The following is a 24,481-nucleotide window of genomic DNA, read 5'->3' on the forward strand; positions in this document are numbered from 1 at the left end:
CAAGCTGGAACTCCACAGATGAGCTGTCGTGGTGTTCGCAGGGATATCAAACAGACTGAGCGATAGGCCAGAATTATCCATATTCACAGCACCATGACCGACCGGTCACCCTCAGATAACCTCAGATAAGAAACCAAACAAGCTTCATTCTCTCTCTGTTCCTCACCCTTCCCTTAGTGAGAAATGCTGGTGACCCCACTTATCCTGCACACCCAAAACCATCACTTTCCTAAAACCAGCAGCCAAAGCCATCCAGACCTGAGACTTCCCGTTGGGAGTCCACCTCCAAATCAGAAGCCTTTTAATCACCCTCGTATCTGCTCTTTGCCCACTCCGATGCCCAAGCATGTATAAATGCACAGCCTACCTCCCTTTCTTTTATTATGATGTTTCTTTGGTGCTATATTTTAGATGCCGAATAATGAAAGGCATCATTAAAATAGATACAATCTAACAGCAAACTCAAAGAAATTGGAAGTAATTAATCTTTTGTATAGTACGCTGTTTATTCTAAAGTGAGATTTCATAGGAAGCATTTAATTCCAACTTGGACTTCCCTATGGTTAATCTTCAGAATTGGGCATCACTTGGGAAGCAGAGATGAGAATCAGTGCCTCCTCCAGGAGAAAGAGATGATGTACCAATTAGCAAAGCTTATTACACTGAAGCCTTGCTAATGTGGTCCAAGAGGCCCCTGGTTCAGTGGGGTTTATAATGAGATTTTTCTAATTTGTTCAACAGTAACTAAACCCCATCCTGCTAGTGACTCTGAGATAAAACAAACCGTCCCCCAGCTAAACAACTTTTGACCAAGAATAAGGATAAAGATGCAGGACAGTTTCAAAGTTTGTAAAGTTCTTTATATATTAATAAGCTTTGATGAGGAATTCTCCATGCTTTTCCATGAGCTGTCATGATGGGGATGAAAGTCCTAAATAAATATATCTGCTACCACATCCTTTTCATAAAGGCACTTTTGCTATAGTTTAATCTTTCTCATGCCGAGTGTGTCTTAAATTAATTTAATGCGACAGTTCCATTTCTATTAAAACCTATCATTTGGGTGTCAAGGCTGTTATTAAATTAAAAGTACATATTTCAGACTATGGCATCCTAGAATCAAGGAAATGTGGCATTAAACCTGCATGGTGCTGCGTGCACACTCACAAGACAATGTCTATCTTTGAAAGCCACTGTTTGCAGAAACCATGGCACTCAGCCTCTGTAGTGATATTTCATTTGTATTTTAATAAATAAAGCTTTCCTGAAGTTCAGAGAGTAATGCAGTTGCACTGATCAGCCATACAGACCAGGCAGTGTTGACACACACCTTTAATCCCAGTAGCCACACTAGTTTGCCATAGAAACTGGGCGGTATTGGTGCACACCTTTAATCCCAGCCCTAGAGAGGAATATAAGATGGGAGGAGACAGCTCTCCCACACAGTCTCGTTCTGAGATTCCTGGAGGCAGGATTTCCACTTCTGACTGAGGCAGAGGTAAGAGCCAGTGGCTGGCTGTTTTGCTTTTCTGACCTTCAGGTTGAACTAGTGTCTGTCTCTGGGTTTCTAGTCACCATGCTACATGCCTCTGACATGCTATAAAGATGCAGGTGGATCTTACACATCCTTAAGGATTGTGCATGTAGATTGCTTACACCAAAATTCCATCACCCTTTTAGATGTTCCTAGTTTCAGTCCCTTAGTCAGATGAGGTAGAAGGGGACTCTATCTTATATTGTCTTACTGTATGGGAGTGTTCTAAACTAGGTTTAAAGGGCTTGTCTATTAGGATGTGGAGGTACCTGCCTATAATCCCAGCACTAAAGAAGTACAGGCAGTGGATTGGTCAACTCCAGCGGCCACATTGGTGCCTAGCCCAATTGTCATCAGAGAGGTGTCAACCAGCAACTGATAGAAACACACGTAGACCGACAACTAAACAGTAGTTAGAGTTTGGGGAATCTTGGAGATAGGGAGAAAGGATTGTAGGAGCTAGAGATGTCAAGTACATCATGAAAAAAACTCAACTAACCTGGGCTCAGAGGGGCTCACAGAGACTGAACCAACAACTAGGGAGCCTGCATGGGACTGACCTAGGCACTCTGCATATATGTGACAGTTGTGTAGCTTGGCCCTCTTGTGGGACTCCTAACCGTGGCAGCATGTTTTCTTGATGCTCATAGGAGATGTGCCCGTTCCTAAACAGAAAGAGGAGGAGTGGAACAGAGGGGGGATGGAAGGAGGGAGGGGAAACTGGGACAGGGATGTAACATAAATAAATAAATAAATGTATTTTGAAGAAGAAGGAGGACGAGGAGAAGGGGAAGTAGTAGTAAGTAGCACAGGCCAGAGGCTCATGAGTTCGAGGCCAGCCTGAGCTACTTAGGAAGACCCTGCTTCAAAAACCCAAGGGCTGGATATATAGCCCAATAGTAGAATGTCTTGGATGTACAGGGGCCTGAGTTCACCCCCAGAATCATTTTCTTAAAAAAGCAAGTAAATAAGTAAGTGTGTTTTTGTAAGATCTGTGAAAAGAGGTGTTTCCAGAAGGAGAGGCTGCAAAGGTTGAGAACCCCAGATACAAAGTAAACTGTGAACCTAGTTCCAGGCAAACCAAGAGATGAAAACACTCTAGCACCTGGTAGGTAACAACACTGCAGACAGAAAAGTCACCTGCACACAAAGGAGTGGCAATTGGAGCAGATAGACAAACAGCATCTTATTGAAAGCCCAGAGTGGAATCTGGGTGTACTGAATCTGAACACAGGGCTCGTCATGGATTGTGAATGCAAATGGGTGGTGGGCAGCCTATAAAATCGAGGACTTCCTGGGTACTACCAACATGTTAGCTTCTCGTCCACTGAGGCAGGGTGGTCATAAATGAGCTAGGAGCCACAGTCCTCCCCCACTCCCCACCCCCACTGGACCTGTGAGGAGACCAAGGCGGAAATGGCAAAGGTGATCCTCCCAGCACCTGGTGTGAATAGCCTCTGGACATTAGCAACTGAGATTACAGGAAGCCATTCCTGGTTGCTCTCCTTGCCCCTTGGTGTTTCTGGTGAACAGGAAGCTGTATCCTCCAGGAAGATGCCAGCCCAGTACCTTCAGCGTTTCCTTCTCCTTTTCGATGCGTTGTTGCTCCAGGTGCAGCTTCACGAGCGCCGACTCCTTGGCGGAGATCTCTTCCTTCAGCTGGTCCACTTGATGCGTCATGATCTTTAACTTTCTCTTCATCTCTGTTATTTCATCCTAACCGAAGGAGGGGAGGAAGGTTTGGAAGCCAGACAGACACCATTCTCTGCATGGAAGTTCAATATTTAAGAGCTCTCTCAAAACAATGCCTGACCAACCCTGACTAGGCGATCCCTTTGTCTCTTGTGCCCATCAACACCAAAGTACCTTCTAGCAATGGCACAGAAGAGTCTCAGAAGACACACACACAGCATATAAACAGTTCCCTGTGTGGCACAGATGCTCAGACACATACACACACACACACACACACACACACACACACACACACGCGAACATTATTTCCTTTGACTAAAGAAATTAGAAGCACAAAAATCATCGTAAAAGAGATTGCCAGGACTGCAGTTTAAACAAGAAGGAATATCTACAACTACACTCTAAGTCTTGGCAGCCACAAACCGTTCTAAAACCCAAGAGAACAGCAGCAATCCTATAGAGCAATGTAATCCTACAGAGCAATGTAATCCTACAGAGCAATGTAAATGAGGCTGCACTCTCTGTGTGCTGCTGAGTTCTGTCACTCCCATTTCCTGCAACTTGACAGTGTGTAGAAACTGATAGTAATTCATGTAGATGGAGCAGGGTTCCTTAGTATTGCCTAACACTGCCCTTAGAATAATAGGAAGTTCTTTAAACCTAGGGTAGAGAGAAATCAAAATGTAAAGACACACACACTGTTTACCTGAGCCTCCACCAGGTAAAGACAGACACATTGTTTACCTGAGCCTCCATCAGGTAAGGACACACACACTGTTTACCCAAGTCTCCACCAGGTAAGGAGGACACACACGCTGTTTACCTAAACCTCCACCAGGTAAGGACACACACACAGTTTACCTGAGTCTCCACCAGGTAAGGATACACACACTGTTTACCTAAATTTCTACCGGGTAAAGACACACACACTGTTTACCTGAGCCTCCACCAGGTAAGGACACACACACACTGTTTACCTGAATATCTACCAGGTAAGGACACACACACCGTTTACCTGAGCCTCCATCAAGTAAGGACACACACACTGTTTACCTGAGCCTCCACCAGGTAAGGACACACACACACACTGTTTACCTGACTCTCTACCAGGTAAGGACACACACACTGTTTACCTGAATCTCTACCAGGTAAGGACACGAACATCTTTTACCTGAGCCTCCACCAAGTTTTTGCTGTACAGGTTCCTGTCTGATCTCACGGCTTCATACAGGTTTTGTTGCTGCTTTAGTTTAGTCTCTGATTCAGCAATTTTCTTCCTGTAGTCAAAAATCTGTATTTCACGGACTTTAATGTCTTCCATGTTTGCAAGGACCTGGGGGAGAAGAAAGTATTTGAACACAGTTAAATAGCCCATCTGTGCTTATGGGTTTGGGAGAGATGAGGTTTTTTATCTAAGAGTAGCTGCTAGAGATGCCAGCACTCAGAAAGTTGGTGACTCTCATTGCGTCTGCACAGCACAAGTGAGGGACGGATTTTACATACACAGCACTAATGCTCAAGTATAAAAGTTAACGCGGTTATTTTCTAAGGTCATAAGTAGGGAAGCAATTCCATTCTGGAAATGTCTACTGTGCACCACACACAAAAATAGAGCGGGGAGGCCCTGAACTTAAGATCTTAACATGCAGAGCTAGGAAGTTCTTACAAGAGCACTCTCTCAAATTTGTTGTGAGGGGTCTTGCAAAGTGACCTTTGTGGATAGCCATCTAACTCTGTCTTGTTAATGCCAAACCCTTTCCATTAGGTGATCTAGGTAGACTTTATAAAACTACAATGGACTATGCACACAACACTTCCAGATCAGACAAAAGGCCACATTACTTCACAAAGATGAGAAACAGGGGCCTGAGACCCCAGCGTGATCTAAAATTCCTCCCCATAACCTGTCCATGTCTCTGCTACAAGGGCCACAGAAACTGACTCTAAAGGAAAAGTTATATTTTTAAATGCCTTTAAAGAAAAAAACTTTGGCAGAGGAACAACAATCCATTAAATTATAATACAAATAACACCAGCACATGAAGAAACAAAAAGTTTAAGATATTACAACATCCTCGTGAACTTTCCGTGATGACAACTGGCAGTAAGAGGGTGAGGGCAGAAGACAGAAGGATGGAGTCTAGAAGATTCCTCTGAGGAAGCAGCATTTTTTTTCCTGGAACCTGAAGGTGAGAAAGGACCACACACTTTTGCCAGGCTCACAGTCCTGTGGTCCAGGCATGTGCTGCTTGTGACCGACACGTTACCAAGTTTTTTGACTGTAGACATTTTCTCCCCCACCCCCAGCCCACTTATCTGCCAGCATGGAATTAGTAGCTCCAGAAAACGCCATTTTTCAATCAGCCCCTTTGTAGTGGTTTCCCATCAGGCCTGTTGTTTAAAATATGTAAGCACCTGCTGAGAGCTCTTTACAGACAGTTAAGGTGACACCAGGCTCTACTACGCTCTGCTAAGAGCCTTCAGCACACACAAGGCCCCAGTGTTCTTCTGGGATCAATTGATTTCATATACTGAATAACAAAGTTCTCTTTTAAAAGTAATGAGCTTCTTTGTGATAGTCCCACATGCCATAATCTCAATTCAATTCGTAAACGTGAAGTGAGCACTTCCTACTTTAGATGGGCCCCCTCACCCTTCATCCCACATCAGCCCCTGTCTCCATAATACATAACGAGGTCACCAACTGGGTGCATCTCTCTCCTGCTCTTCCTTGAATTCTGCATTTTTCTACTTGGGTCTACAAACAAACAAACAACCAAACTAGGCCGCAACAATAACTCACAGCTGTCGGTTATCTCTACAGCCAGGGCACTTTATGTGTTTTAATTCATCTAATTGTCACTGGTGTCCTATAATCAGGAAAACTGAGGTCAAAGGAAGGAATATTTCCAGACTGGTTCAACTAGCAAGTCTGCAGTCCATGGATTCCCTTCCTTTTATATTCCTTGCTTGGGGGCTCATTCTCATTCATTAGACATCTTTTTGTATAAACGTCCACGCAGTGACCTTAAAGAGACCGTACTAACTAGCTCTAAGTCATGCTCTTGAATACCCTGCAGCATCCATGCGTGCACCATCACACAGCTGACTACCTGACAAGGAGCAATCCCTTATTCCCACTTTTTGCTACCAGGAGCCAGGCTGTAATGACCATTTTGTACAAGGATTCTCATACATTGGCGCTCTTGCTTCTGAGAAACGAATTCCCAGGAGTGGAATGCCTGGCTCAAAAGACACATATATATATTTTAACTTTAATGCATATTGCTAGATTGCTTTCCACAATGGTTGTAACACTTTACATTCCCACACCACCAGCACCACTTTCTTTAAAAGGAAACCTTGGCAGTTCTAGAAGAAACCCTCTTTGGACAGACTAGATGATTCTTTGAATGTGCTATTGAATTTGGTCTGTTAAATTTTCATTTAGGACCCTACCTGTGGAGTTTTAAGTGGTATAGGCCTACAGCATTGCTGTTCAATTTTAGCATTGGGGTACCTGCCAGTTTCAGAAAGCAACTGAAATGCTTTTCTGTTCATTCATTCACTCACCTATCCATTCATTCACCCCCTATCCATTCATTCATTCACCCCCTATCCATTCACTCATTCACACCCCTATCTATTAATCCACTCACCAATTCATTGACTCACTCACAGATTCCTTCAGTCCCTTGCCTCTTTGGTCGTTCACTCAAAGAACACAGACTGAGGACCTGACTATGGCAGACCCTATAAAAGCATGATCATTACTAAGAGGAACAAGGCACATTTCCCACCTGCAAGCTTGTCTCCAGTGAGTGACCCCACTAAAGAATGGATACTAAATGAACGGTTGAAATCAGTGATTAAGACATACACTGGAAAGCCCCTGGATAATTTCTGAAGACAGACCCACATATCTTATTCAAGCAGATAATGTTAGCAGCTTTATAATTAATGAGAACTGCCTCTTTGTTCTTAGTACTCAACCCTCCCACCCAAAAACTCACGTTGTACACAATCATTGTGAAAGCAGTGAGTTATCAGAAGCAATGGCTACCACCGTCACCCCAGAATTTCATAAGTGCATGAGTAGCAGCTTTTCCCAGATCTAGACACAAAGAAGACACAACCATAGCCTCTACCATTATAATTATATAAAATAAGAATTAGCTGCATATAATTAACAGTTACGCAAAGCATTTGATAAGTACCTGCCATTGTTTATTTTTGCTGTTTATTGCTATCATTTAGTTGATGCAGACAGAAAAATGCGCTAAAAATACGTGCAGACTCAAGAGGAGTGGCTTGGATGGTTTGTTGGGGCTTCAGGGAGCAAGATGTTTGTCTGGAAGAGGTGTGTGGATACCAGGAGTGAAAAGAGATTCTATCCCTTCATCCAGCACAGCTGTAATCTTCATAGTTGGACTCTTAACAGAACAGCAGGCTGCTTTGTAAGATATAAACCTGGTAATTAAAATAAATGTTAGGAAGAAACGTAAAATCTAAATAAGGTACTCATTAGTAGATCTGTTCTCTGATTGTAAGTATGAAAAAGAGAAAGAGAAAGAGGGAAAGGAGGAGGGAGGGTCAGAAGGGAAGGAAGGAAGGGAGGGAGGGAGGGAAGGAAGGAAGGAAGGAAGGAAGGAAGGAAGGAAGGAAGGAAGGAAGGAAGGAAGGAAGGAAGGAAGGCAGACTGGCAGGCAGGCACTAAATTAGCCTGAGATTTCGCCTCTTTACAGAATAGACATCATTCTCACGGGGTCAGTGAAATGAAAAGACTGAAACTGCTCTGAGCAGTGTCATCAGCATTCAGAATGTCTAACAGTGCATCAGAGAATGGAAAAAATTGCTTGTTCAATCACTTTGAGAGATGTTATAACAAGAATGATCCTTTGCACAGACAGAATAAAGCTCCAGAGAAACGATGCTGGCAAGGACGTTTCTTTCTTTCTTTCTTTCTTCCTTTAGCATCCAAGAAGCAGGGGCCACCGTTGTGCACACAACAGAGTCACAAGCTCACTTCTAGGCTCCTGAAGCCAAGAGCCATGGGAATCCGTCACCACACCAAGAGGATGAGGGACATTTAAGTGACCACGAAGAAACAGCAAGTACTGAAGCGAAGGGACAAGAGAATCCGCACGTCGATTTATTTCTAAGCATTTAGACTCAATTTAGTCTAATGCAAAGCATTTAAACCAATGTCCCACAGAAGTTCATAACCCCAAAATCTATCAGATGTGTTGGAATGTGATACCACAGCCCAGCTTCTCATCATCACGCTGTTCCCTATTAAAATGAGGTATTAGGGAGGAGGTGGGGAGCTGTGAAGCTGTAGCCTAACGAATTGATCCCACTCTCAGGTACTCCAACTCCTGAGATCAGACGCATTCAAGTCTAATAGTTTCTGCAGTGAGAGAATCCCAGCATCTGCCGGCCCCTCCGGAGGAGCACAGAAAACGGCAGCAGTGCAGAACGGGGTAGAGGCCTCACTTGTAAGCCCCTCCTACCGTTTCTCTTTCTGTTAAAAACAACCTGCCCACAGAAATAAGGGTGAAATAAAAATCAGTAGGAAGAGGCTGGAAAACGGCGGCATGGACTGAGGCTGGAGAGAAAGTGGACCTCTGCCTGTGTATGATGAGACATCAGTGCAGTCTGCTTCCCAGACACAACCCTCTGTCTCTGCATCTGCGTTCTCCTGCTGCCCCTCTCTTCACCAGCCAGAGGCAATTTTGTCCTAATTTTTCTAACTTTCATATTTTATTCGCTACGTCAAGCTTAGAGAGCTATATCTGTATTTCATTTCAATGAGATAATATGCATTTGTGGCATACTGTTCAGTGCCTGCCACATAGCAGTAATCATTAAATAAATGCTAACCTGTCCTTATGACGGATTATACTGTGTCACATGTATCTAATACAAGTACTTAACAAATCAATTGGACTTTCATCGGAATTAAGTCCCGTTTTGTGGGGAAAGAGTGATATGTGGTCCGTTTCTTTCACTATGACATAGAAAGCTTACAGTTTATGTATGTGTCCTTCATGGCTACCCTGGGGTTCTACCTAATTAAACATACTGTATATAAAATGCAAATTAGTAGCAAAAGGAAGAGTTTAATTTTATTATGGAGATATCTATCTCATGAACAATATTTGTGTCTGTGTATGTGTGTATGTTGCACTTGTGTTGAGGTACCATTGTTCATGAATACATGTGTGGAGATCAGGAGTTGTGGAGTGTGGAGATCTGGAAAGATATGAGAATAAAAATGAGTATAATATGTGCTGAAACCTTGAAGTGCATTATCTAATAATTCTTAAATATTCCCTTGTCCCACAGATTCTTAGAAGTATTTTTCCTCATGAATGAGGTTGAACTCTGTCATGTGATTTGCTATAACCAATGAGAAGTCAGGACAGTATAGAAGTTGAGAGAAAAAGTGAGTTTGCCTGGTCAAGTATCTTGTGCATGTCTTCCACCATTCACATATAAATTAAAAGATGATAAACATATGGTGCGGGGGAATTGTCTGTAATCTTTCAATCATATTTTAAATAAATGCTGATTGGCCAGGCAGGAAGTATAGGCAGGAAAACCAGACAGGAAGTAGAGGTGATGCAATGAGAACAGGAGAATTCTGGGAAGCAGGAAGCTCCCTCCAGTATTCCTGCTCAGACCACCGAAGAAGCAACATGTGTGCTGACAGCTGAAAAAGGTACCAAGTCCTATGGCTAACATAGATGAGAATAATGGGTTAATATAAGCTATAAGAGTTAACAAGACGCCTAAGCTAATGGGCCAATCAGTTTATAATCTTATGGAGTCCTGTGTGTGATTTTCTTTGGGACTTGCTGGCTGTGGTGTACTAGGCGGGACAGAAACCCCAACAAGCCAGCCCTCATGTTACAAACATATGACTCCCACCAGGACCAAATTCACATCCCAGAGTCATATTCGTGTAACCCCAGCCTATACCAGTCCACTACCATCCTATGAGTAAGAATAAGTGCTTATTTGTGAATGCCACTGATACAACATGGAACATTTTTACAACAAACTTTGATGGAGATGAATGCATTAGGGAAGGGTGGGGATGCTGAGAGCCATCTAATCCTAGCATCGTGGGGGCTCTTCTCAGTCCCTGCAAATGCCAAATTAAATTGCTAAAATGTACTATGGGGATTTTAGACTTTCAGGATTAACCTTCTCTAAACCTGAACATTAGCATTGGGTTTGCAGCCCAGACAGCCTAGACAGAAGAGGAGACTGTCTGGGTGTCACTTAGAGTGCAGGCGCTGAAGAAAATTCAGATCTGATCACCCATGAGGGTGGCATATTTCACATGAATTTTTAGGCACAGTAGACCCCTAGTGTCAAGTATTAGAAATACGTTACTGAAGAATATTGTAATCTAGACTCTTAAAAGTGAGTGTTTGATCTGCTCATATGAATGCCCTAGTGTACTTTTCATCCATCCTTTCAGAAAGTACATGAGTACCTGTTTAGCGAACAACTCAGAAAGACCTCAAAACCGAATAATGCTTGTCCTGGAGAGCTCAATGAGTACATTGAGGCGGACAGGACCAAAATGTAGGATAACACAGATCTCCTTAAGAACCGGAAGGGAAACTAAATCCCAAAACAGTAAAGGTCACTTTTAAAGAAGCACTTTAGTGAAAATGGGATCGTATAGGCTCTTGGGGGAAGGGAAAGATGTTTTATTATTTTTTTTATTTGTGTATGTGTACATGTGTATTCAGGAACATACGTATGCACACCATTTCTTCAACCATTTCTCCTTTCTAATTTTCTTTTTGAGCCATGGTCTCTCACTGAACCTGGAGATTACTGATTCAACTAGACTGGGTAGCCAGAAAGCGTCCAGACATATTCTTGCCTTGGCAACCCCAGCACTATGGTAGCAGGCAAACATGATGTTGGCTGTTTGTTGGCTTCTATCTCTGTCTTCCTCTCCTGACTTGGAGAATTATGGCCCTACATCTTTTGTTTGCATTCTAGAAGCACTCAAGATTTCACCCACTTACATCGATGTGGAAGCTTCAAACTAAGATCTGACCAAGCCATCTCCAAGAGCCCACTGCTTTTGTTGTTCTTGTTGTTTGCTCATTTGGGTTTTAAACAGGATACTAAAATAATATGCACTCAGGAGATAGTTAAAATGTATTACCAACTTGACAGGATCTAGAATCACTTAGAAAATAAACCTCCAGCATTTCTGTAAGGGATTTTCCAGGCTGGATTAATTAAAATGGGAAGACTCACCATACATGTGAGTATCATTCCCTGGGCTAGGGTCCTGGACTGGATAAAAAGAAGCAAACTGAGAAGCACCATGCTTGCTTTTGTCTGCAAACACAGTGTCAACAGCCTCTCTTCATGTCGGCATCCATGACTTCCTCACCATGATGGACAGCACCCTCATACTGTGAACCTAAATGATTTCCTCTCATTAAGATGATTGTGCCAAGTATCTCATCACAGCAGTGAGGAGAGTGGCTGATGCAAGCGTCTTAACAAGTCTTGGAAAAGGTGAACAGCAGAAACTGAAAACCAGTGTCTCCCCACCCACCCCGAGACGATCACTAGCGGTATATTCACAGATTTTCCACTCTTGCTCCAGTTTTGAAAGATGGAGAAATGCGGTTCCTGCACCTTTCTTGCCTGGAATCTCAGAGTACTTTTCTTCGTCGCTGTAGACACACCACACACTCGTAGGAGCTTTCTTCCAGAGTCTCGTTACTGCTCTTCCCCGGAGCATGGTGAGTCAGCACACACATCTCTCTAGATGTGAGATGAGTACATCTTGGATTTGGGACTTACTTCCACCATCAGAGACTGACTCTCTGAAACTTGGTTTATACTCTCTGTCCTCTACATCTCCTGACTTGGACAATTATGACCCTTTGTCTTTTGCTTGCATACTAGGAGAATCAAGTTTGTGTCGATGTTGCTGAGTCCATTTCCTTTCCCAGGACTTCAGTTTTTCTATCTTTAGTGCGGATCCAAAATCTGCTATGGATTTGGATTGGTGGCTGAGCTTTTAGCTTCTATGCAGCTGTTAATTCTTGTAACCATCTCTTTGTTTTCTCAAGGTGATGCTTTCTTCAATTCATACCCCAGGTGATGATCCTATATCCTAGGAAGGTAACTCTGTCCTTAATAACACCCACAAGCCTGGTGTGCTACTTTGAAAGGGAATGGTCCCCGTAGGTTCTTATGTTTGAATACATAGTCCTCAGCTGGTGGAACTGTTTGGGGAAGATTAGGGGGTGTGGCCTTGTTGTCAGAAGTGTGTCACTGAGGGTAGGCTTTGATGTTTCCCTATGCCTGTGTGTGTGTGTGTGTGTTAAGATGGAATCTCTCACCTCTTCCTGCTGCCATGCCTTCACTTGCCATCATGAGCTCTAACCTTCTGAAAACCGCAAACCCAATCAACACTTTCTTTCATAAGATGCCTTGGCCGCTGCATTTTGTCACCATAATAGAAAAGTCACTGAGATGCCTGGACTCCCTTTTCTGAGTACTAGGAAACCCCACATCCTCATCCTCCCAATATTTCCTAGTAAGTTTGTGAAGGAATTACATGGCTACTATGGTTTCCAAATTCCAACCCTTTGGGGAATCTCAGTTGGCATTTTGTCTCTTATAAATGATGCTGCTTTTCTAGAAAAGTCTCTGCATTTCTCATAGTTCTGTCTGCCCCCACCAAGGGTCATTACAGTCACAGAGTTAACACAGTGGATGTCACTGAAAGTTTGTCCTTCAGAACTCAGAGAAAATCTCAAAACCCAAACTGGCATCTCTGTTCCTAGCAACGGTCTTCCTCCCTGGCGACTCCCTCCTGCTGTCTGTTCCAGAAGAACCAAGACTCTGCTTGTCACTGGTGATGCCTGTGCCGATCCTCCCCATGGTCTCTCCTACCTCCTCCCAGTGCTGTCTGCACCCCAAACTCCTCCCCATGGTCTCTCCTACCTCCTCCCATCGCTGTCTGCACCCCGAACTCCTCCCCATGCCTGTCACTTTTCCTTTTGGTTTGTTATTTTGTTTTGTTCTTCAAGACAGCGTTTCTCTGTGTGTAGCCCTCACTGCCCTAGAACTCACTTTGTAGGCCAGGGTGGTCTTGAACTCACAGAGATCCCTCTGCCTCTGCCTTCTGAGTGCCGGGATTAAAGGCATGCACCCTGTAGCTTTTCTTATGTCCCTTCATTCTGGCCAATTCAACTGTACCTTTCATATCAATGTGAACATCAGGGGCTTCATCAAACATGGACTATTTTTCCACTAGCAAAAACTAGGCACCAGATGTGCCCTGTTGTGCTCTTTGAAGGAAGTCAACTCTGGGATTTCCACCCTCATCTCCCTGGTTTTGGGCCTTCAAGTACAAACTGATGTACACCCCAGTTTTTCTGGGCCTCCAGCCTAAGATGGAAGACTGTAGGAATCCTCCACCCCTGTAACCACATGAGACATTCCTCCCACTCATTCTGCTCCCTGATTAATGCTGGCTAATGCTCAGAGTGATGCTGATGGGTGGCACCAGCCCTGGTCATGGGAGATTAGCAGGGAGAGATGCTGGGCCGTCTCTCCAGCTCCTCTTGGATCATCTATCTGATGAGGCAAACTGAAAAACCCATGAGTGGAAGTCTAGGTCTTTTCCAATTCACCTCTGTTGGCTTTAAAATTCTTGCCTGTCTTAGTCTCCTGCCTGTACCTTATGGGCATTTAATAGGTTAAGGATAGCACTACTCAAATACTACTGTGAAGACAAGCCCTGGATTATCTGTCAAACAGATGTGTTTGCTTGAGAGCTGATACAGTACTCATCTCGCCATGTGGCTGCAAGTTTCCAAATACCTTAAAAGTATGATCTCATTTAATCCTCACAACCATCCCCAAAATAAATGCCTCCAGCCCTTTTGTGTGCATAGATAAACTTGGAGTTATACCATCTGCATAATTCTGTATTATTATCACAGTCATCTGATGCACATGCTTCCCATTTTTAATATTTATGCCCAATTATTACAACAGCTTCTTAATATTTTATCAGATAAGCACAACGCAATTTGTTTAACCTCTCAGGGTACTGTTCTCTATTTTTCATTATTCTAAATTATACCATGAGGAACATTCTTTTATAAAACTCTTTCCATTCCTTATTTCTCTTTAGATGTGGTTTGTACAACAGAAGTTCCCGAGTCAAGGTGGCAGTTTGGAATGTGTGACTCACTTTAGCAAACAGCCATGTCCATTTCATGGCATTTCCTCTAACCCTGATCTTAGTTCCTAATGCCTTACAAAGGGAAGGTATGGGACAGAGCTTTGCATTCGTGGAAATAAGGGTGTGCTGTGTGTCCACATATGTTGGAAGATAAATAAAGCAAGAGACAGAAATACTGTAGCGGGTAAACAATATATTAAGAACGTATACCGAAATTGCTTGGGTGAGACTGTATACTTCAAACACTAGAAACTGTGAAAAACAGCTGACAGCAAATCTCCACACCAATATTCCTCCTTTTCAGGGGAGTCGAGAAAAACATAACACCATAAATAAAAACTACAGCAGCGTTTTTAAACCCCTCATCATTTACCCACTGAAAACTTGCTTAGTGCCCACTATGTATCAGGGTATTGGAAATAAAGAAATGCCGCATGAGCTAAAGTCATTGCCCCCCAAGAGCTTTCTTTAAAAAGCAGAGAAAACAAATAAGTCAAGTAATCATACTAGACGTTCATAAGTACCATTCCAGAGAGACCAACAAACCCAGAATGTGGGAAGTGAACCTCCCTCCCTAAGGAGGTTTGCCCTGGCAGTTGAGTTAAGTCTCATGGATGAGTAGGAGCTTTCCATACAGCACAGAGACAAGATAACTTTCCAGACAGAGCAAAGAACTTGGAGTCTGCTGCACAGAATACCCCCAGCTGTTGTACTATGCATGAGGCTTGTGTATTGGTTCTTTCCATTTCCAGCATGGCAGTGAGAGTCCGGGGAGCCGGCATCCCTGTGTTAGTACATTCTAGCCCTGATTCCTAAGAACAGAAGACCCTGAGTTTTCTTCACGGACTGTACCGTGAACGTCATTAGGAAGCCTTACCCAGGGAGCTGCCAGGTGACAGCTGAGAAAGACAGGGAATAAAAAAGTCACGGGGGAGGGACATGGTTGATGTACATCTGTAATTGCAACACCCTGGAAGCTGAGGCAGGAGGATCTTGAATCCAAGCCCATCCTGGGCCACACAGGATGACCCTGTGTCAAACAAACCTGAAAGTTAAATATTAACAAAAGCTACAGAGGAATTCTTAGGAGTTTAGCGCTGCTCGGGTGGGGTGAAGACAGCCTGGAGTAGAGAGAGATGGCTCTCCACACAGGGAGAAGTTCTAATCCTTGATTTCTCACATTCAATTACTGCACGGCCTCACCCCACAGGGCTCCCGATAGGTGCATCTAGACCCAGCCCAGGATGTCAGGTGTGCGAGGTGCAGTATGAGTGGACAAGCCCCACCCCTGACCTGCCAGCTGAAGCTGGAGAGAATCCCAGGGGTCACTGGGTCAGAAGACCAGAGACTCCCTCCCTCCGGGATCCTCCTGCTATGCCGTTGTGAGGTTGAACCTCATACGGTGTTCACCTAAGAAAGAACCGATCTCTTGCTGTGGACCAGACATGCAGAGATTATTTCCTGTAGGGCAGGCGGATGAAAACAAACACTAATATGGAGCCTAGACTGTTTATTTCCCACCTCCGAACTGGCAATGCATCCTCCCAGAGTAGGGGAGCCAGTCAGCCATTTGTCAGAAGTGAAATGCGCACCGCTCCCGAGGCTCGGGCTCCGGAGTGCCGGTGTCCTTTGGGGACCTGCCGGGGCAGCGCTGCCAGTGCTCCTCAGCCTGCCTCTGTAAATCTCACATTGTTTTCAGTGGGGGAAAGCCGACTTCCTATTTCCGGTGCTTGTTTCCCCTCTGTGTACGCAATCCAAGTGTTGGTGGCTGTCCCTTTATCATCTCTGAGAATTCACTCAAGCAACAACCAGCAAAACAAAGCTTAAACATTCTAGTGCGTTAGTCAACACTCTGCAATTCACTGCGGCTTTGACTGACAAGCAGAAAACCGGGTTCACAGGGCTGTAGAAGTCAACCTTTTGTTAAGGGGAGAAAAAAAAGATTGAGTCTTTCACCCAGTTTCTCTTAGCCTCATAGCGCCTTTCTGAGCTCCCACCCCATTCCTGGGCCTCTGTTTCAGACTCTCTTCCAAAACTGCGAAACAAACCCGTGAGGGATGCCAATGTGGAGGTCGGGGTGAGAGTGAGGGCGGGGCAACACACTTAAAGGTCTCTGAAAGCACAGTAACCAAAAATTAATTAGAGGAGGATGGTGTGGTGGCTCGGGGGTTTAAAGTACTTGTTGCTCTTACAGAAGACCCAGGTTCAGTCGTCAGCAGGCACATGTTGGCTCACAACCATCCATAACTCCAACTCAAGTGGATCCAATGCTCTCTTCTGGCCTCCTCAGGCACCAGAGTTGCACATGGTACGCATGCATGCAGGCAGGCAAAACGCACATGTAAAATAAATCTTTAAAATGTAATTAGAAATCAAAGGCGCCGCAAACCCCAGGTGTTTCAGGTAACGCTTGCCTATGGCACGCCTTGCAGCCTTGCTGCAGCCTTGGTTCTGAGCATGCGCACACACTTGGCACTGTGAATGTCACAGAACACAGCCCCAGTGAGCAAAGCCTGGAACCCATTAGCTCAGATCTGAGACTGTTGTATGTCATGGATCACAGTGCTTTGGTCATGCTCTCCAACTTTCCTCCCCTTACAGAAATGCTTTAATCATGGACAACAAAGACTGATCATTTTCCCGCCATCCCTCCTCAGCATGTAAGTGTCCATGTACCTGTGAACTGTATTGTTAGAATGTTCGGTTTTCAAAAGTTGCTGTTTGGGTCGCTGACCTGAATTTCATTGAAAACAATCATTGCACAGATTTTGGCTTAGGATTTGGACAGAGCTTTCAACAATTTCTGAACTGACTGTTAAGTTGGGAGTGTCACCCCAGTCCCTGGCATCCATTCCCCTCCCCCCAGCCTGGGTGTTGCATTGGTCTGGACTCCAAGCATGACCCCAGGGGAGGGTCAAGATCACTCCCACAGGGTATTTAGGTGGGCGCCCAGAAAAGGAACACATGGTCCTGGCTTTTGCATGTGCTCCCCGGTTTTCTCTCTCTCCTACCATGCTCTCGGCCACCCGAGAGTGCTGCATTTAATAAAACATGGCCATTTAAATTTGGTTTGATTTGGCCTGACTGGACTTTTCTGTGCTAACTGGATTTTTTTTCCTAACAATGACCACACACATATATCTGCCATTCTGTATGACATTATTCTGTGAAGTGACATTCCCAGCTTTGACAGGTTTGAAAATCAAAGTAGCAATCAACTCTGGAAAACATTAAGGGTGCTTTATGTTGTGCGGTATTAAATATTCAGCCAGGATTTCATTCTTTATGTTAAAAATAAGCAGACAGAGCCACCTCATTAGCATGCAAATTGGCTTTCACCTTTAAGAAGTGGTGACATTGTATGTACACCAAAGAACTGTTTGGAAATATGCTTATGATTTGTTATCAGTTTGATGTTTGATTTACACATTTATTTATATTCCTATGTATCTGAGGTTAAGGAAAAAAAATCTTGGGCAAATAAGGATCTTGAGAGCAAACAATTTAAGAATTTCTGCTCTGGGTCATTTACCAGAGAGCGCCCTGCCAACAGCTACTGTTTACCTGGCCTTATCTGATGCCAGCAATGCGCTGAGACAACTGGCTATAAAGTTCAAATATCAGAGACCTACCTGTCGCCCTCGAAGCGGTTAACAAGAAGGAGAAACTCAGCTACCCAAAGTGTGGACTCTGCCCAACGGTGGAGCTGTGGGCTCACCCTCCCACTGAAATAAAAATGCTCTTTAAACATATGACATGGGGCACGGAGGACAGGAGGGACTCATGACCTAGCTGGAGTTCGCTTAATTAGGTGTCTTTCTCCTAGCATGCTCAGCTTCTGTCTTCTGAGGTGAGGAGAGCGTCAAAAACAGATGCAGGGAGAGAACAGAGTTGAGAAAGGATGGCGCCGGAAACAGGATGCGGGCCAGTCGCGGTTGCTGCATAGCAGGGAGACAGGAAAGGGAAAGACGCCATGGGAAAGAGGGGAAAGGGCAGAAATGAGAGAGGGGTGAACAGAAGTATTGTCTGATCCACAATTTGGCCCGGATCAGCTCCAGGGCAAGTCCTACATCTGCAGGCAAGCCATAGGCAAGCACCCGAATAAACCATCCAGCCACAGTCCGTGGAGGGGCCTACCTTTTGGGTGAGGTCACTGGCCTCGTTGATGTACCGATCGCGTTCCTTCTCCAGTTGAAAGATGATCTTCCTCTGCTTCTGGGCCTCGTCCTTGTAGTTCTGGATCTCCTCCTCCAGGTTCCTCTTGGCTTGCTCGTGGAGCTTCACCAGGTCCACCTGCTTCTGGGTCGCACTGAGGGCCTTAAGCATATTCTGAAAAGCAAAGGCAGCAAAGCAGGTGCCTGACTCACAGTGTGCGAGAACTGGGGGTTCAGTTTACCCCAGTGTCCACGTCTGATGCATTGGGTTTGGCATAAATCAAAGTGATCATAGGCTCTATAGATTATGAAGCATTTGTTATGCAAGTTTTACACAAGGCACATTTAAATGCACTGACAATCTATAAGAGCCTAAATGGACTCTGCACTGTTCACTGTTTAGCAGTGGGAAACAGAGGCAGAAGGGTAAGGGTGAGTTCACACCACAGTGAAGGTGAGTTCACACCACGATGAAAGGTAAAAGTGAATTCACACCACAGGGCAGTAGGAACTAAAGGCTGAAGGGTAAGGGTGAGTTCACACCACAGGGTAGTGGGAACTAGAGGCTGAAGTGAGTTCACATCACAGGGCAGTGGGAACTAGATGCTGGAGAGTAAGGGTGAGTTCACATCACAGGGCAGTGGGAACTAGAGGCTGGAGAGTAAGGGTGAGATCACAGCACAGGGCAGTGTCAGAGCCAGGACTGGAATCCACCTTCATTCCAGCACTGGCCTCGATGTCCTAAAGCCTGAACAACCAGACTTAACCACCTAAAAGAGGTTTTGACTACAAAGTAAAATGCAACTACCCAGTTAAGTATGCAAAGTAGAGTCCAGTACTGGGTCACAGACCTGTAATCCAGGACTCTTGACAAGAGACAGAGCAGGAAGATTATGAGTTCAAAGTCAGTCTCTACTGTCTAGTGAGCTCCAGGAGGCTAGCAAAGTACATAAGACCTTATCTCAAAAGAAAAAGGCAAGGACTAGGAATGTGGCTAAATAGAGTGCTGGCCGGCGGGTGGTACCCAGAGCATGGAAAAGTTAAATCCACTTATAAAATCAAAGATAGATGATAGATAGATGATAGATAGATAGATAGATAGATAGATAGATAGAAAAGCAAACACCTATAAATAACAAATGACCAAAAAGTAGTTCTTAGATCACTACTAAAAGAAACAGAAGCACAGAGAGAGTACTATGAAGTTCTTGTTACAAAAGAGATTAATGTCAACATTAAAGTGATAAGTACATTGATCACCCTGATTTGATCATAAGGCAATAAAGAGATGCACAAAACATTCCTCTATATCACAAATAAAATCTGTAGTGTTTACATGCAAGTTAATAGTAAAAATAATTTTTTTTAAAAAAAGCGAAAGTTTCATAGTAGCCATATTCACGAAAGTCTAAATATGAAAACACAGTGTCCACCAAGTGATGGATGCCAGAAACACATGGGAGTAGAATATTATTCAGTCCTAAAGGTGAATGAAGCCTTATATGTGCTGCAGTATTGGCAGAACGTGAAAGACGTCCTGAATGACAGAGGCCAGCTATGAAAGTCGTATAGTATGTGTTTCCCTGTCCACAGGCAGCCAGCATCATTAAACCCAGGGACAGGAAGCACATTTCAGATCTCTAGGAGAAGGAGTGGCGGATGGTGATGAGTTAGGACTGCAGAATGGGTGCCGTTTCCAACCACGGCGAACACAGAGTGTTCTAGAATCAGCTAATGACAGTTAAGGTGATACATTATAAGGGTATAAAATGCTCCCAGTGGTAAATTTTGTTAAGTGTATTTTACCACAACTTTTTTTTTTAAAGTGTTCTTCAATGATACATCTCCTTATAAAATTCCTAGGCTTCTGTAAACAACCCCTCCCTGTGGACCTGTTAACAATCCGAATGAAACTCACTGAGTCACTGTGCTAGTCTGAAAGAAAATGCCCCCCAAAGGGAGAGGCGATATTAAGAGATGTGGTCTTGTTGGAATAAGTGTGGCCTATTCCTCCAACTTCCAGTTGCCTGCAAGATGTAGGACACTGGGCTATTTCTCCAGAACCATGGCTGCGTGCATTCTGTCATGCTCCCCGCCATGGTGGACTGAACCTCTGAACTGTAAGCGAACCCCCTCAACTAAATGCTTTCTTTACAAGAGCTGCCATGGTGTCTCCTCATAGCAAGACAGAAGAGATGACAGCAAAAGGAAGAAGAAGGATTGCAATGGGAGTCTAACGAGGGATATGATCGAAATACCTCAAAAATATTAATCTAAAACCATTATTAAGTATAATTAATACTTGCTAACAAAAAAAACCTAGATTTTATACTTTTTTAATGTGGATGTCCATGTCCCAGGACGAGTGCAGTGAGTCTGGGACAATTATTTATTTTGTGAGGCACACATGTGTGGGTCAGGGGATGACAAGGAGTTAGATTTCTCCTTTCGCCATGAGAGCTCCAGGGATTGAACTCAGGCCATAAGACTGGGCAGCAGACACCCTTGCCAGGTGAGGCACCTCCCGCAACTACCGTTTCTAGCCACACTAGGGCATTGGTAAGATCAGGAATACTTGGGGCTGGCCGCCCAACTTCCTCAGGAATAAGCAGCAAACGGCTCTGTACCCTGATAGTCATGCTTCCCAAGAGGACTCACCCCACCAGCCACAAATGAATGGACCTGGTGAGCCCTTGGGTGGGAGGGTGTAGAGAGGGCTTCATCTGTGTGCAAATTTGTGTGTGAGTTTGCATCATGGTGCTGAGAATCTGACCCAGGGCCTCATGCATTCCAGGCAGCCTCTTTGCCTCTAAGCTCCACCCCTAGCAGTGGACCTTCATAATTTGGCAACTCGGTAGACAATGTACACCTAGGAGTGCCTGCTTTGTGGACCAGGAAACAGAGATGAGTCAAAACATCAGCAAGAAAGTTTGTGATGTGAAAAGAACGCTTCCATTCTGAGAATGCCAAGCAAGGTTCTGAGTACTTCCTGAGGACGGGCTGGATCCAAGGCTTCCATGGGATGCTTTACAGTTTCTTCTCAAATCCCTAAGGAGCCCATTGGGCTATGTTTATAACCATGTAAAATACCCATGAAACATTAGCTGGGTGGTGACACAGAACACACACAAGGTCAGTCTGGGTTCCGGGCACCAAGCCAGGCATTTATTTTCTACATGCCGCTTCCACACACGGCTGGAAGAAACAGTAGATGCCACTAGATTCATGGTGTTGCCTGTCAAAACAATGTCACTCTTTCTTTCGATAAAAGTAGGCATTTCAAATCAGTGAGGAAATAATTTATTAATCAATAAAGTTGATTGTGTGCCTACTGAGTCTCATGCAGGCAATAGTGTGGGAAAAAAAATTGAACTGCATATCCCGCCCTGAAGAACCCAGTGAAGCAAACCAAACAAAGAAATGGAAAATGACCCCTGAGCTGCATGTCCTAGTGCAGCAGAAACCTACTAGCTGCTTACAAGATGAGGGATTAAATGTTAGGATGATAAAAGTAAATTTAAAATCCAGGGCTGGAGGCGTAGCTTAGTGGTGGAGCATTTGCCTGACATGTGTGAGACCCTGAGTTCAATCCCCAGCATCACAAGAAAAGAGAGAGGTAGGCGACTAAATCCAATAGAAATTTTACTAGATGGAAGTTTGCAGAATAAAGGACAGCTTGTAGATTTATGGGGTGGGGGGAGACTTCAGTAATTTTCTTCTTAGTGTTGTCCATAGAAATATCTAGATACCCTCTAGCCTGCTTCAAGGGAGAATGTAGGCTGTTCCATTAAGACTTGTTTTTTTTCTGAGAGGCATTCCTACCTCGGTGAGCCGAATCCATCCCACTATCTGGAAGTAGCCCAGCCTCTCCATACCTTGCCTAGGACTTCTCCCTCCCAGGAGGAAGTCCTCAGAGTGTGTCACAGGTGGAAACCTTCTGGAAGGAGGTAACAGAAAAAGAGAGGCCTGTTTTTAAGGGTAACAAAAGCTTCCCCGACCATCCTTCACTTTAGACCACCATGAACTCAAGAGAGCTGAAGAAACAAGAGTGAAAAACCCAAACCAGACCCTACATGTGTGTGAGACCCTGGGCTCAGTCCCGGACGAAGCCCAGTAGAATATCTCACTAGAAGAAAACTTGTAGAATCCCGCAAAGGCAGACCAAAGAAAGGCCAGACTTACATGGCCAAGCAGTCTTTCCTTGCCTAACACCTCAGAGGCATAGTTTAATTAGCACTCACACCTGTAATTTAGGAATTAGCCGGATTGCAGATTATAGATATTAAATGAAGGAAATTTGATCAACTACTTAGGATGCCAAGTAACACACCAGCAACAAGAACAGAATTCACAAAACACCCTGAAATCCCTGCTGGCTTGTATGCTAATTCTCTGGAGTCCTTTTGTGCTCAGCGGTGATAATGTAGCTTCAGTTCCAGGACAGACAATGGTAGAATGTAAGCAGCTGTTCGGAGGGAAATTAGGCAGTGTTATTCATCCTAATCCATTCTTGTTTGCTCCAGATCTTCCTTGCCCCACACAGCTTGTTATGGGCAGATACTACAGGGTGGAAGAAAGGCATTTATTCACTGTGTTGAGCTAACTCACCTTATTTAGTATGTCCCTCTCTCTCAGAAGCTCATCCATTGCCTTCTTATCCAGTTCTGCCTGCTTCTTTGAAGACTCCACCTCTAAAATGTCAGGTAGGAAAATAGCGATGAATGCAGAGTCCATCAAGGGAGGGCATGACAAGCCAGAGGGAATTAACAAACAACACGATTTTATTTGTTCAGCTGTCGCTGAATTGAGAAGCTGAGCTGTAGCTCTGAGTTGAGTGACAGGCGACCTTCACTCTAGCTCAAGGATGTGGATCTTCTGGTCCCACGAAAGAGATGGAAAGGGAGCTGAAAGAGATTAAACTCTTAGCCACGGGACTAAGGGTCAGCAAGGGTGAGATTAAAAGCCTGAACCCGCTGGCTGCCAAAGGTCTTTGTGCTTTTTAGATCTTTTTCGTTACATCTGTAGGTAGAAATATGAAATGTAACTACCTAGAACTTGTTACATCCCTCCATTTTTCAAGTCTCTCTTTATGCCCCACAGTGGAATTCTGTAGCTTTTTATATACAGGTCTTACAGGCATGGTGGTAACTTTGTTCATAGCTGTTTTATTACTTCAGCTACTACTGGGGCAGAGAATTCTAGCAAATTAGCTAGAACACTCTACAAAATGCTATTGGTAGCTACATATATTTTATAGCGTGCCACCTTATTGAAATCTCATATTAATTCTGGCAGATTTTCAAATCATTTCTTGGATATTACTGTAGGAAATCCTAACCTAGAGTGGGCCCATACTCCTAACCATTATGGCTAACACTGCTCTTTGATTAGGTACATCAAAAGAAACCAGTCCCGCTGGTCCACACCTGTAACTATTTGGGAGGCTGAGAGTTGGAGAGATGCTTCAGCCCAGAAGTTCAAGACTAGCCTAGGCTGTATGACAAGACGTTATAACAAACAACAACAAGTCCCTAATAAAAGATGTTATCAACAGTAAATACAAAACAACCTCTTCCAGAGGTCCTGAGTTCAATTCCCAACAACCACCTGGCAGCTCACAACCATCTATAATAAGATCTGGTGCCCTCTTCTCGTGTGCAGGTATACATGCAGACAGAATACTGTATACATAATAATAAAGACAAAATAAAAATAAATAAAGAGAAGAAATAACCAAAGGAAAAAAATATGCTGGCTTTCATAAACGTGACTTAACAGGGGAAGAATTTGATTCAATGCTCGATGGATTAAAAATATCTGTCAAGGATTAGAGAGATATCTTAGGGG

The 24,481-nt window shown here is 44.1% G+C and overlaps 1 protein-coding gene across 2 annotated transcripts in view; it reads right to left on the reverse strand.

Annotated features, from left to right (window-relative positions):
* Window positions 1–24,481, reverse strand: part of Cfap58 (cilia and flagella associated protein 58) — a 103,632-nt gene that overhangs the window by 59,914 nt on the left and 19,237 nt on the right. For both annotated transcript variants that reach the window (XM_048424044.3, XM_048424045.3), the window contains exons 8-11: window positions 23,243–23,325; window positions 18,618–18,809; window positions 4,401–4,562; window positions 3,104–3,250 (exon numbers count right to left, since the gene is read on the reverse strand). In XM_048424044.3, the coding sequence (XP_048280001.3) occupies window positions 3,104–3,250; window positions 4,401–4,562; window positions 18,618–18,809; window positions 23,243–23,325 (584 nt within the window). The remainder of the gene's footprint in view (window positions 1–3,103; window positions 3,251–4,400; window positions 4,563–18,617; window positions 18,810–23,242; window positions 23,326–24,481) is intronic.

Source organism: Myodes glareolus, chromosome 7, assembly GCF_982192425.1.
Source record: "Myodes glareolus chromosome 7, mMyoGla1.1, whole genome shotgun sequence".
Lineage (NCBI taxonomy): Eukaryota > Metazoa > Chordata > Mammalia > Rodentia > Cricetidae > Myodes > Myodes glareolus.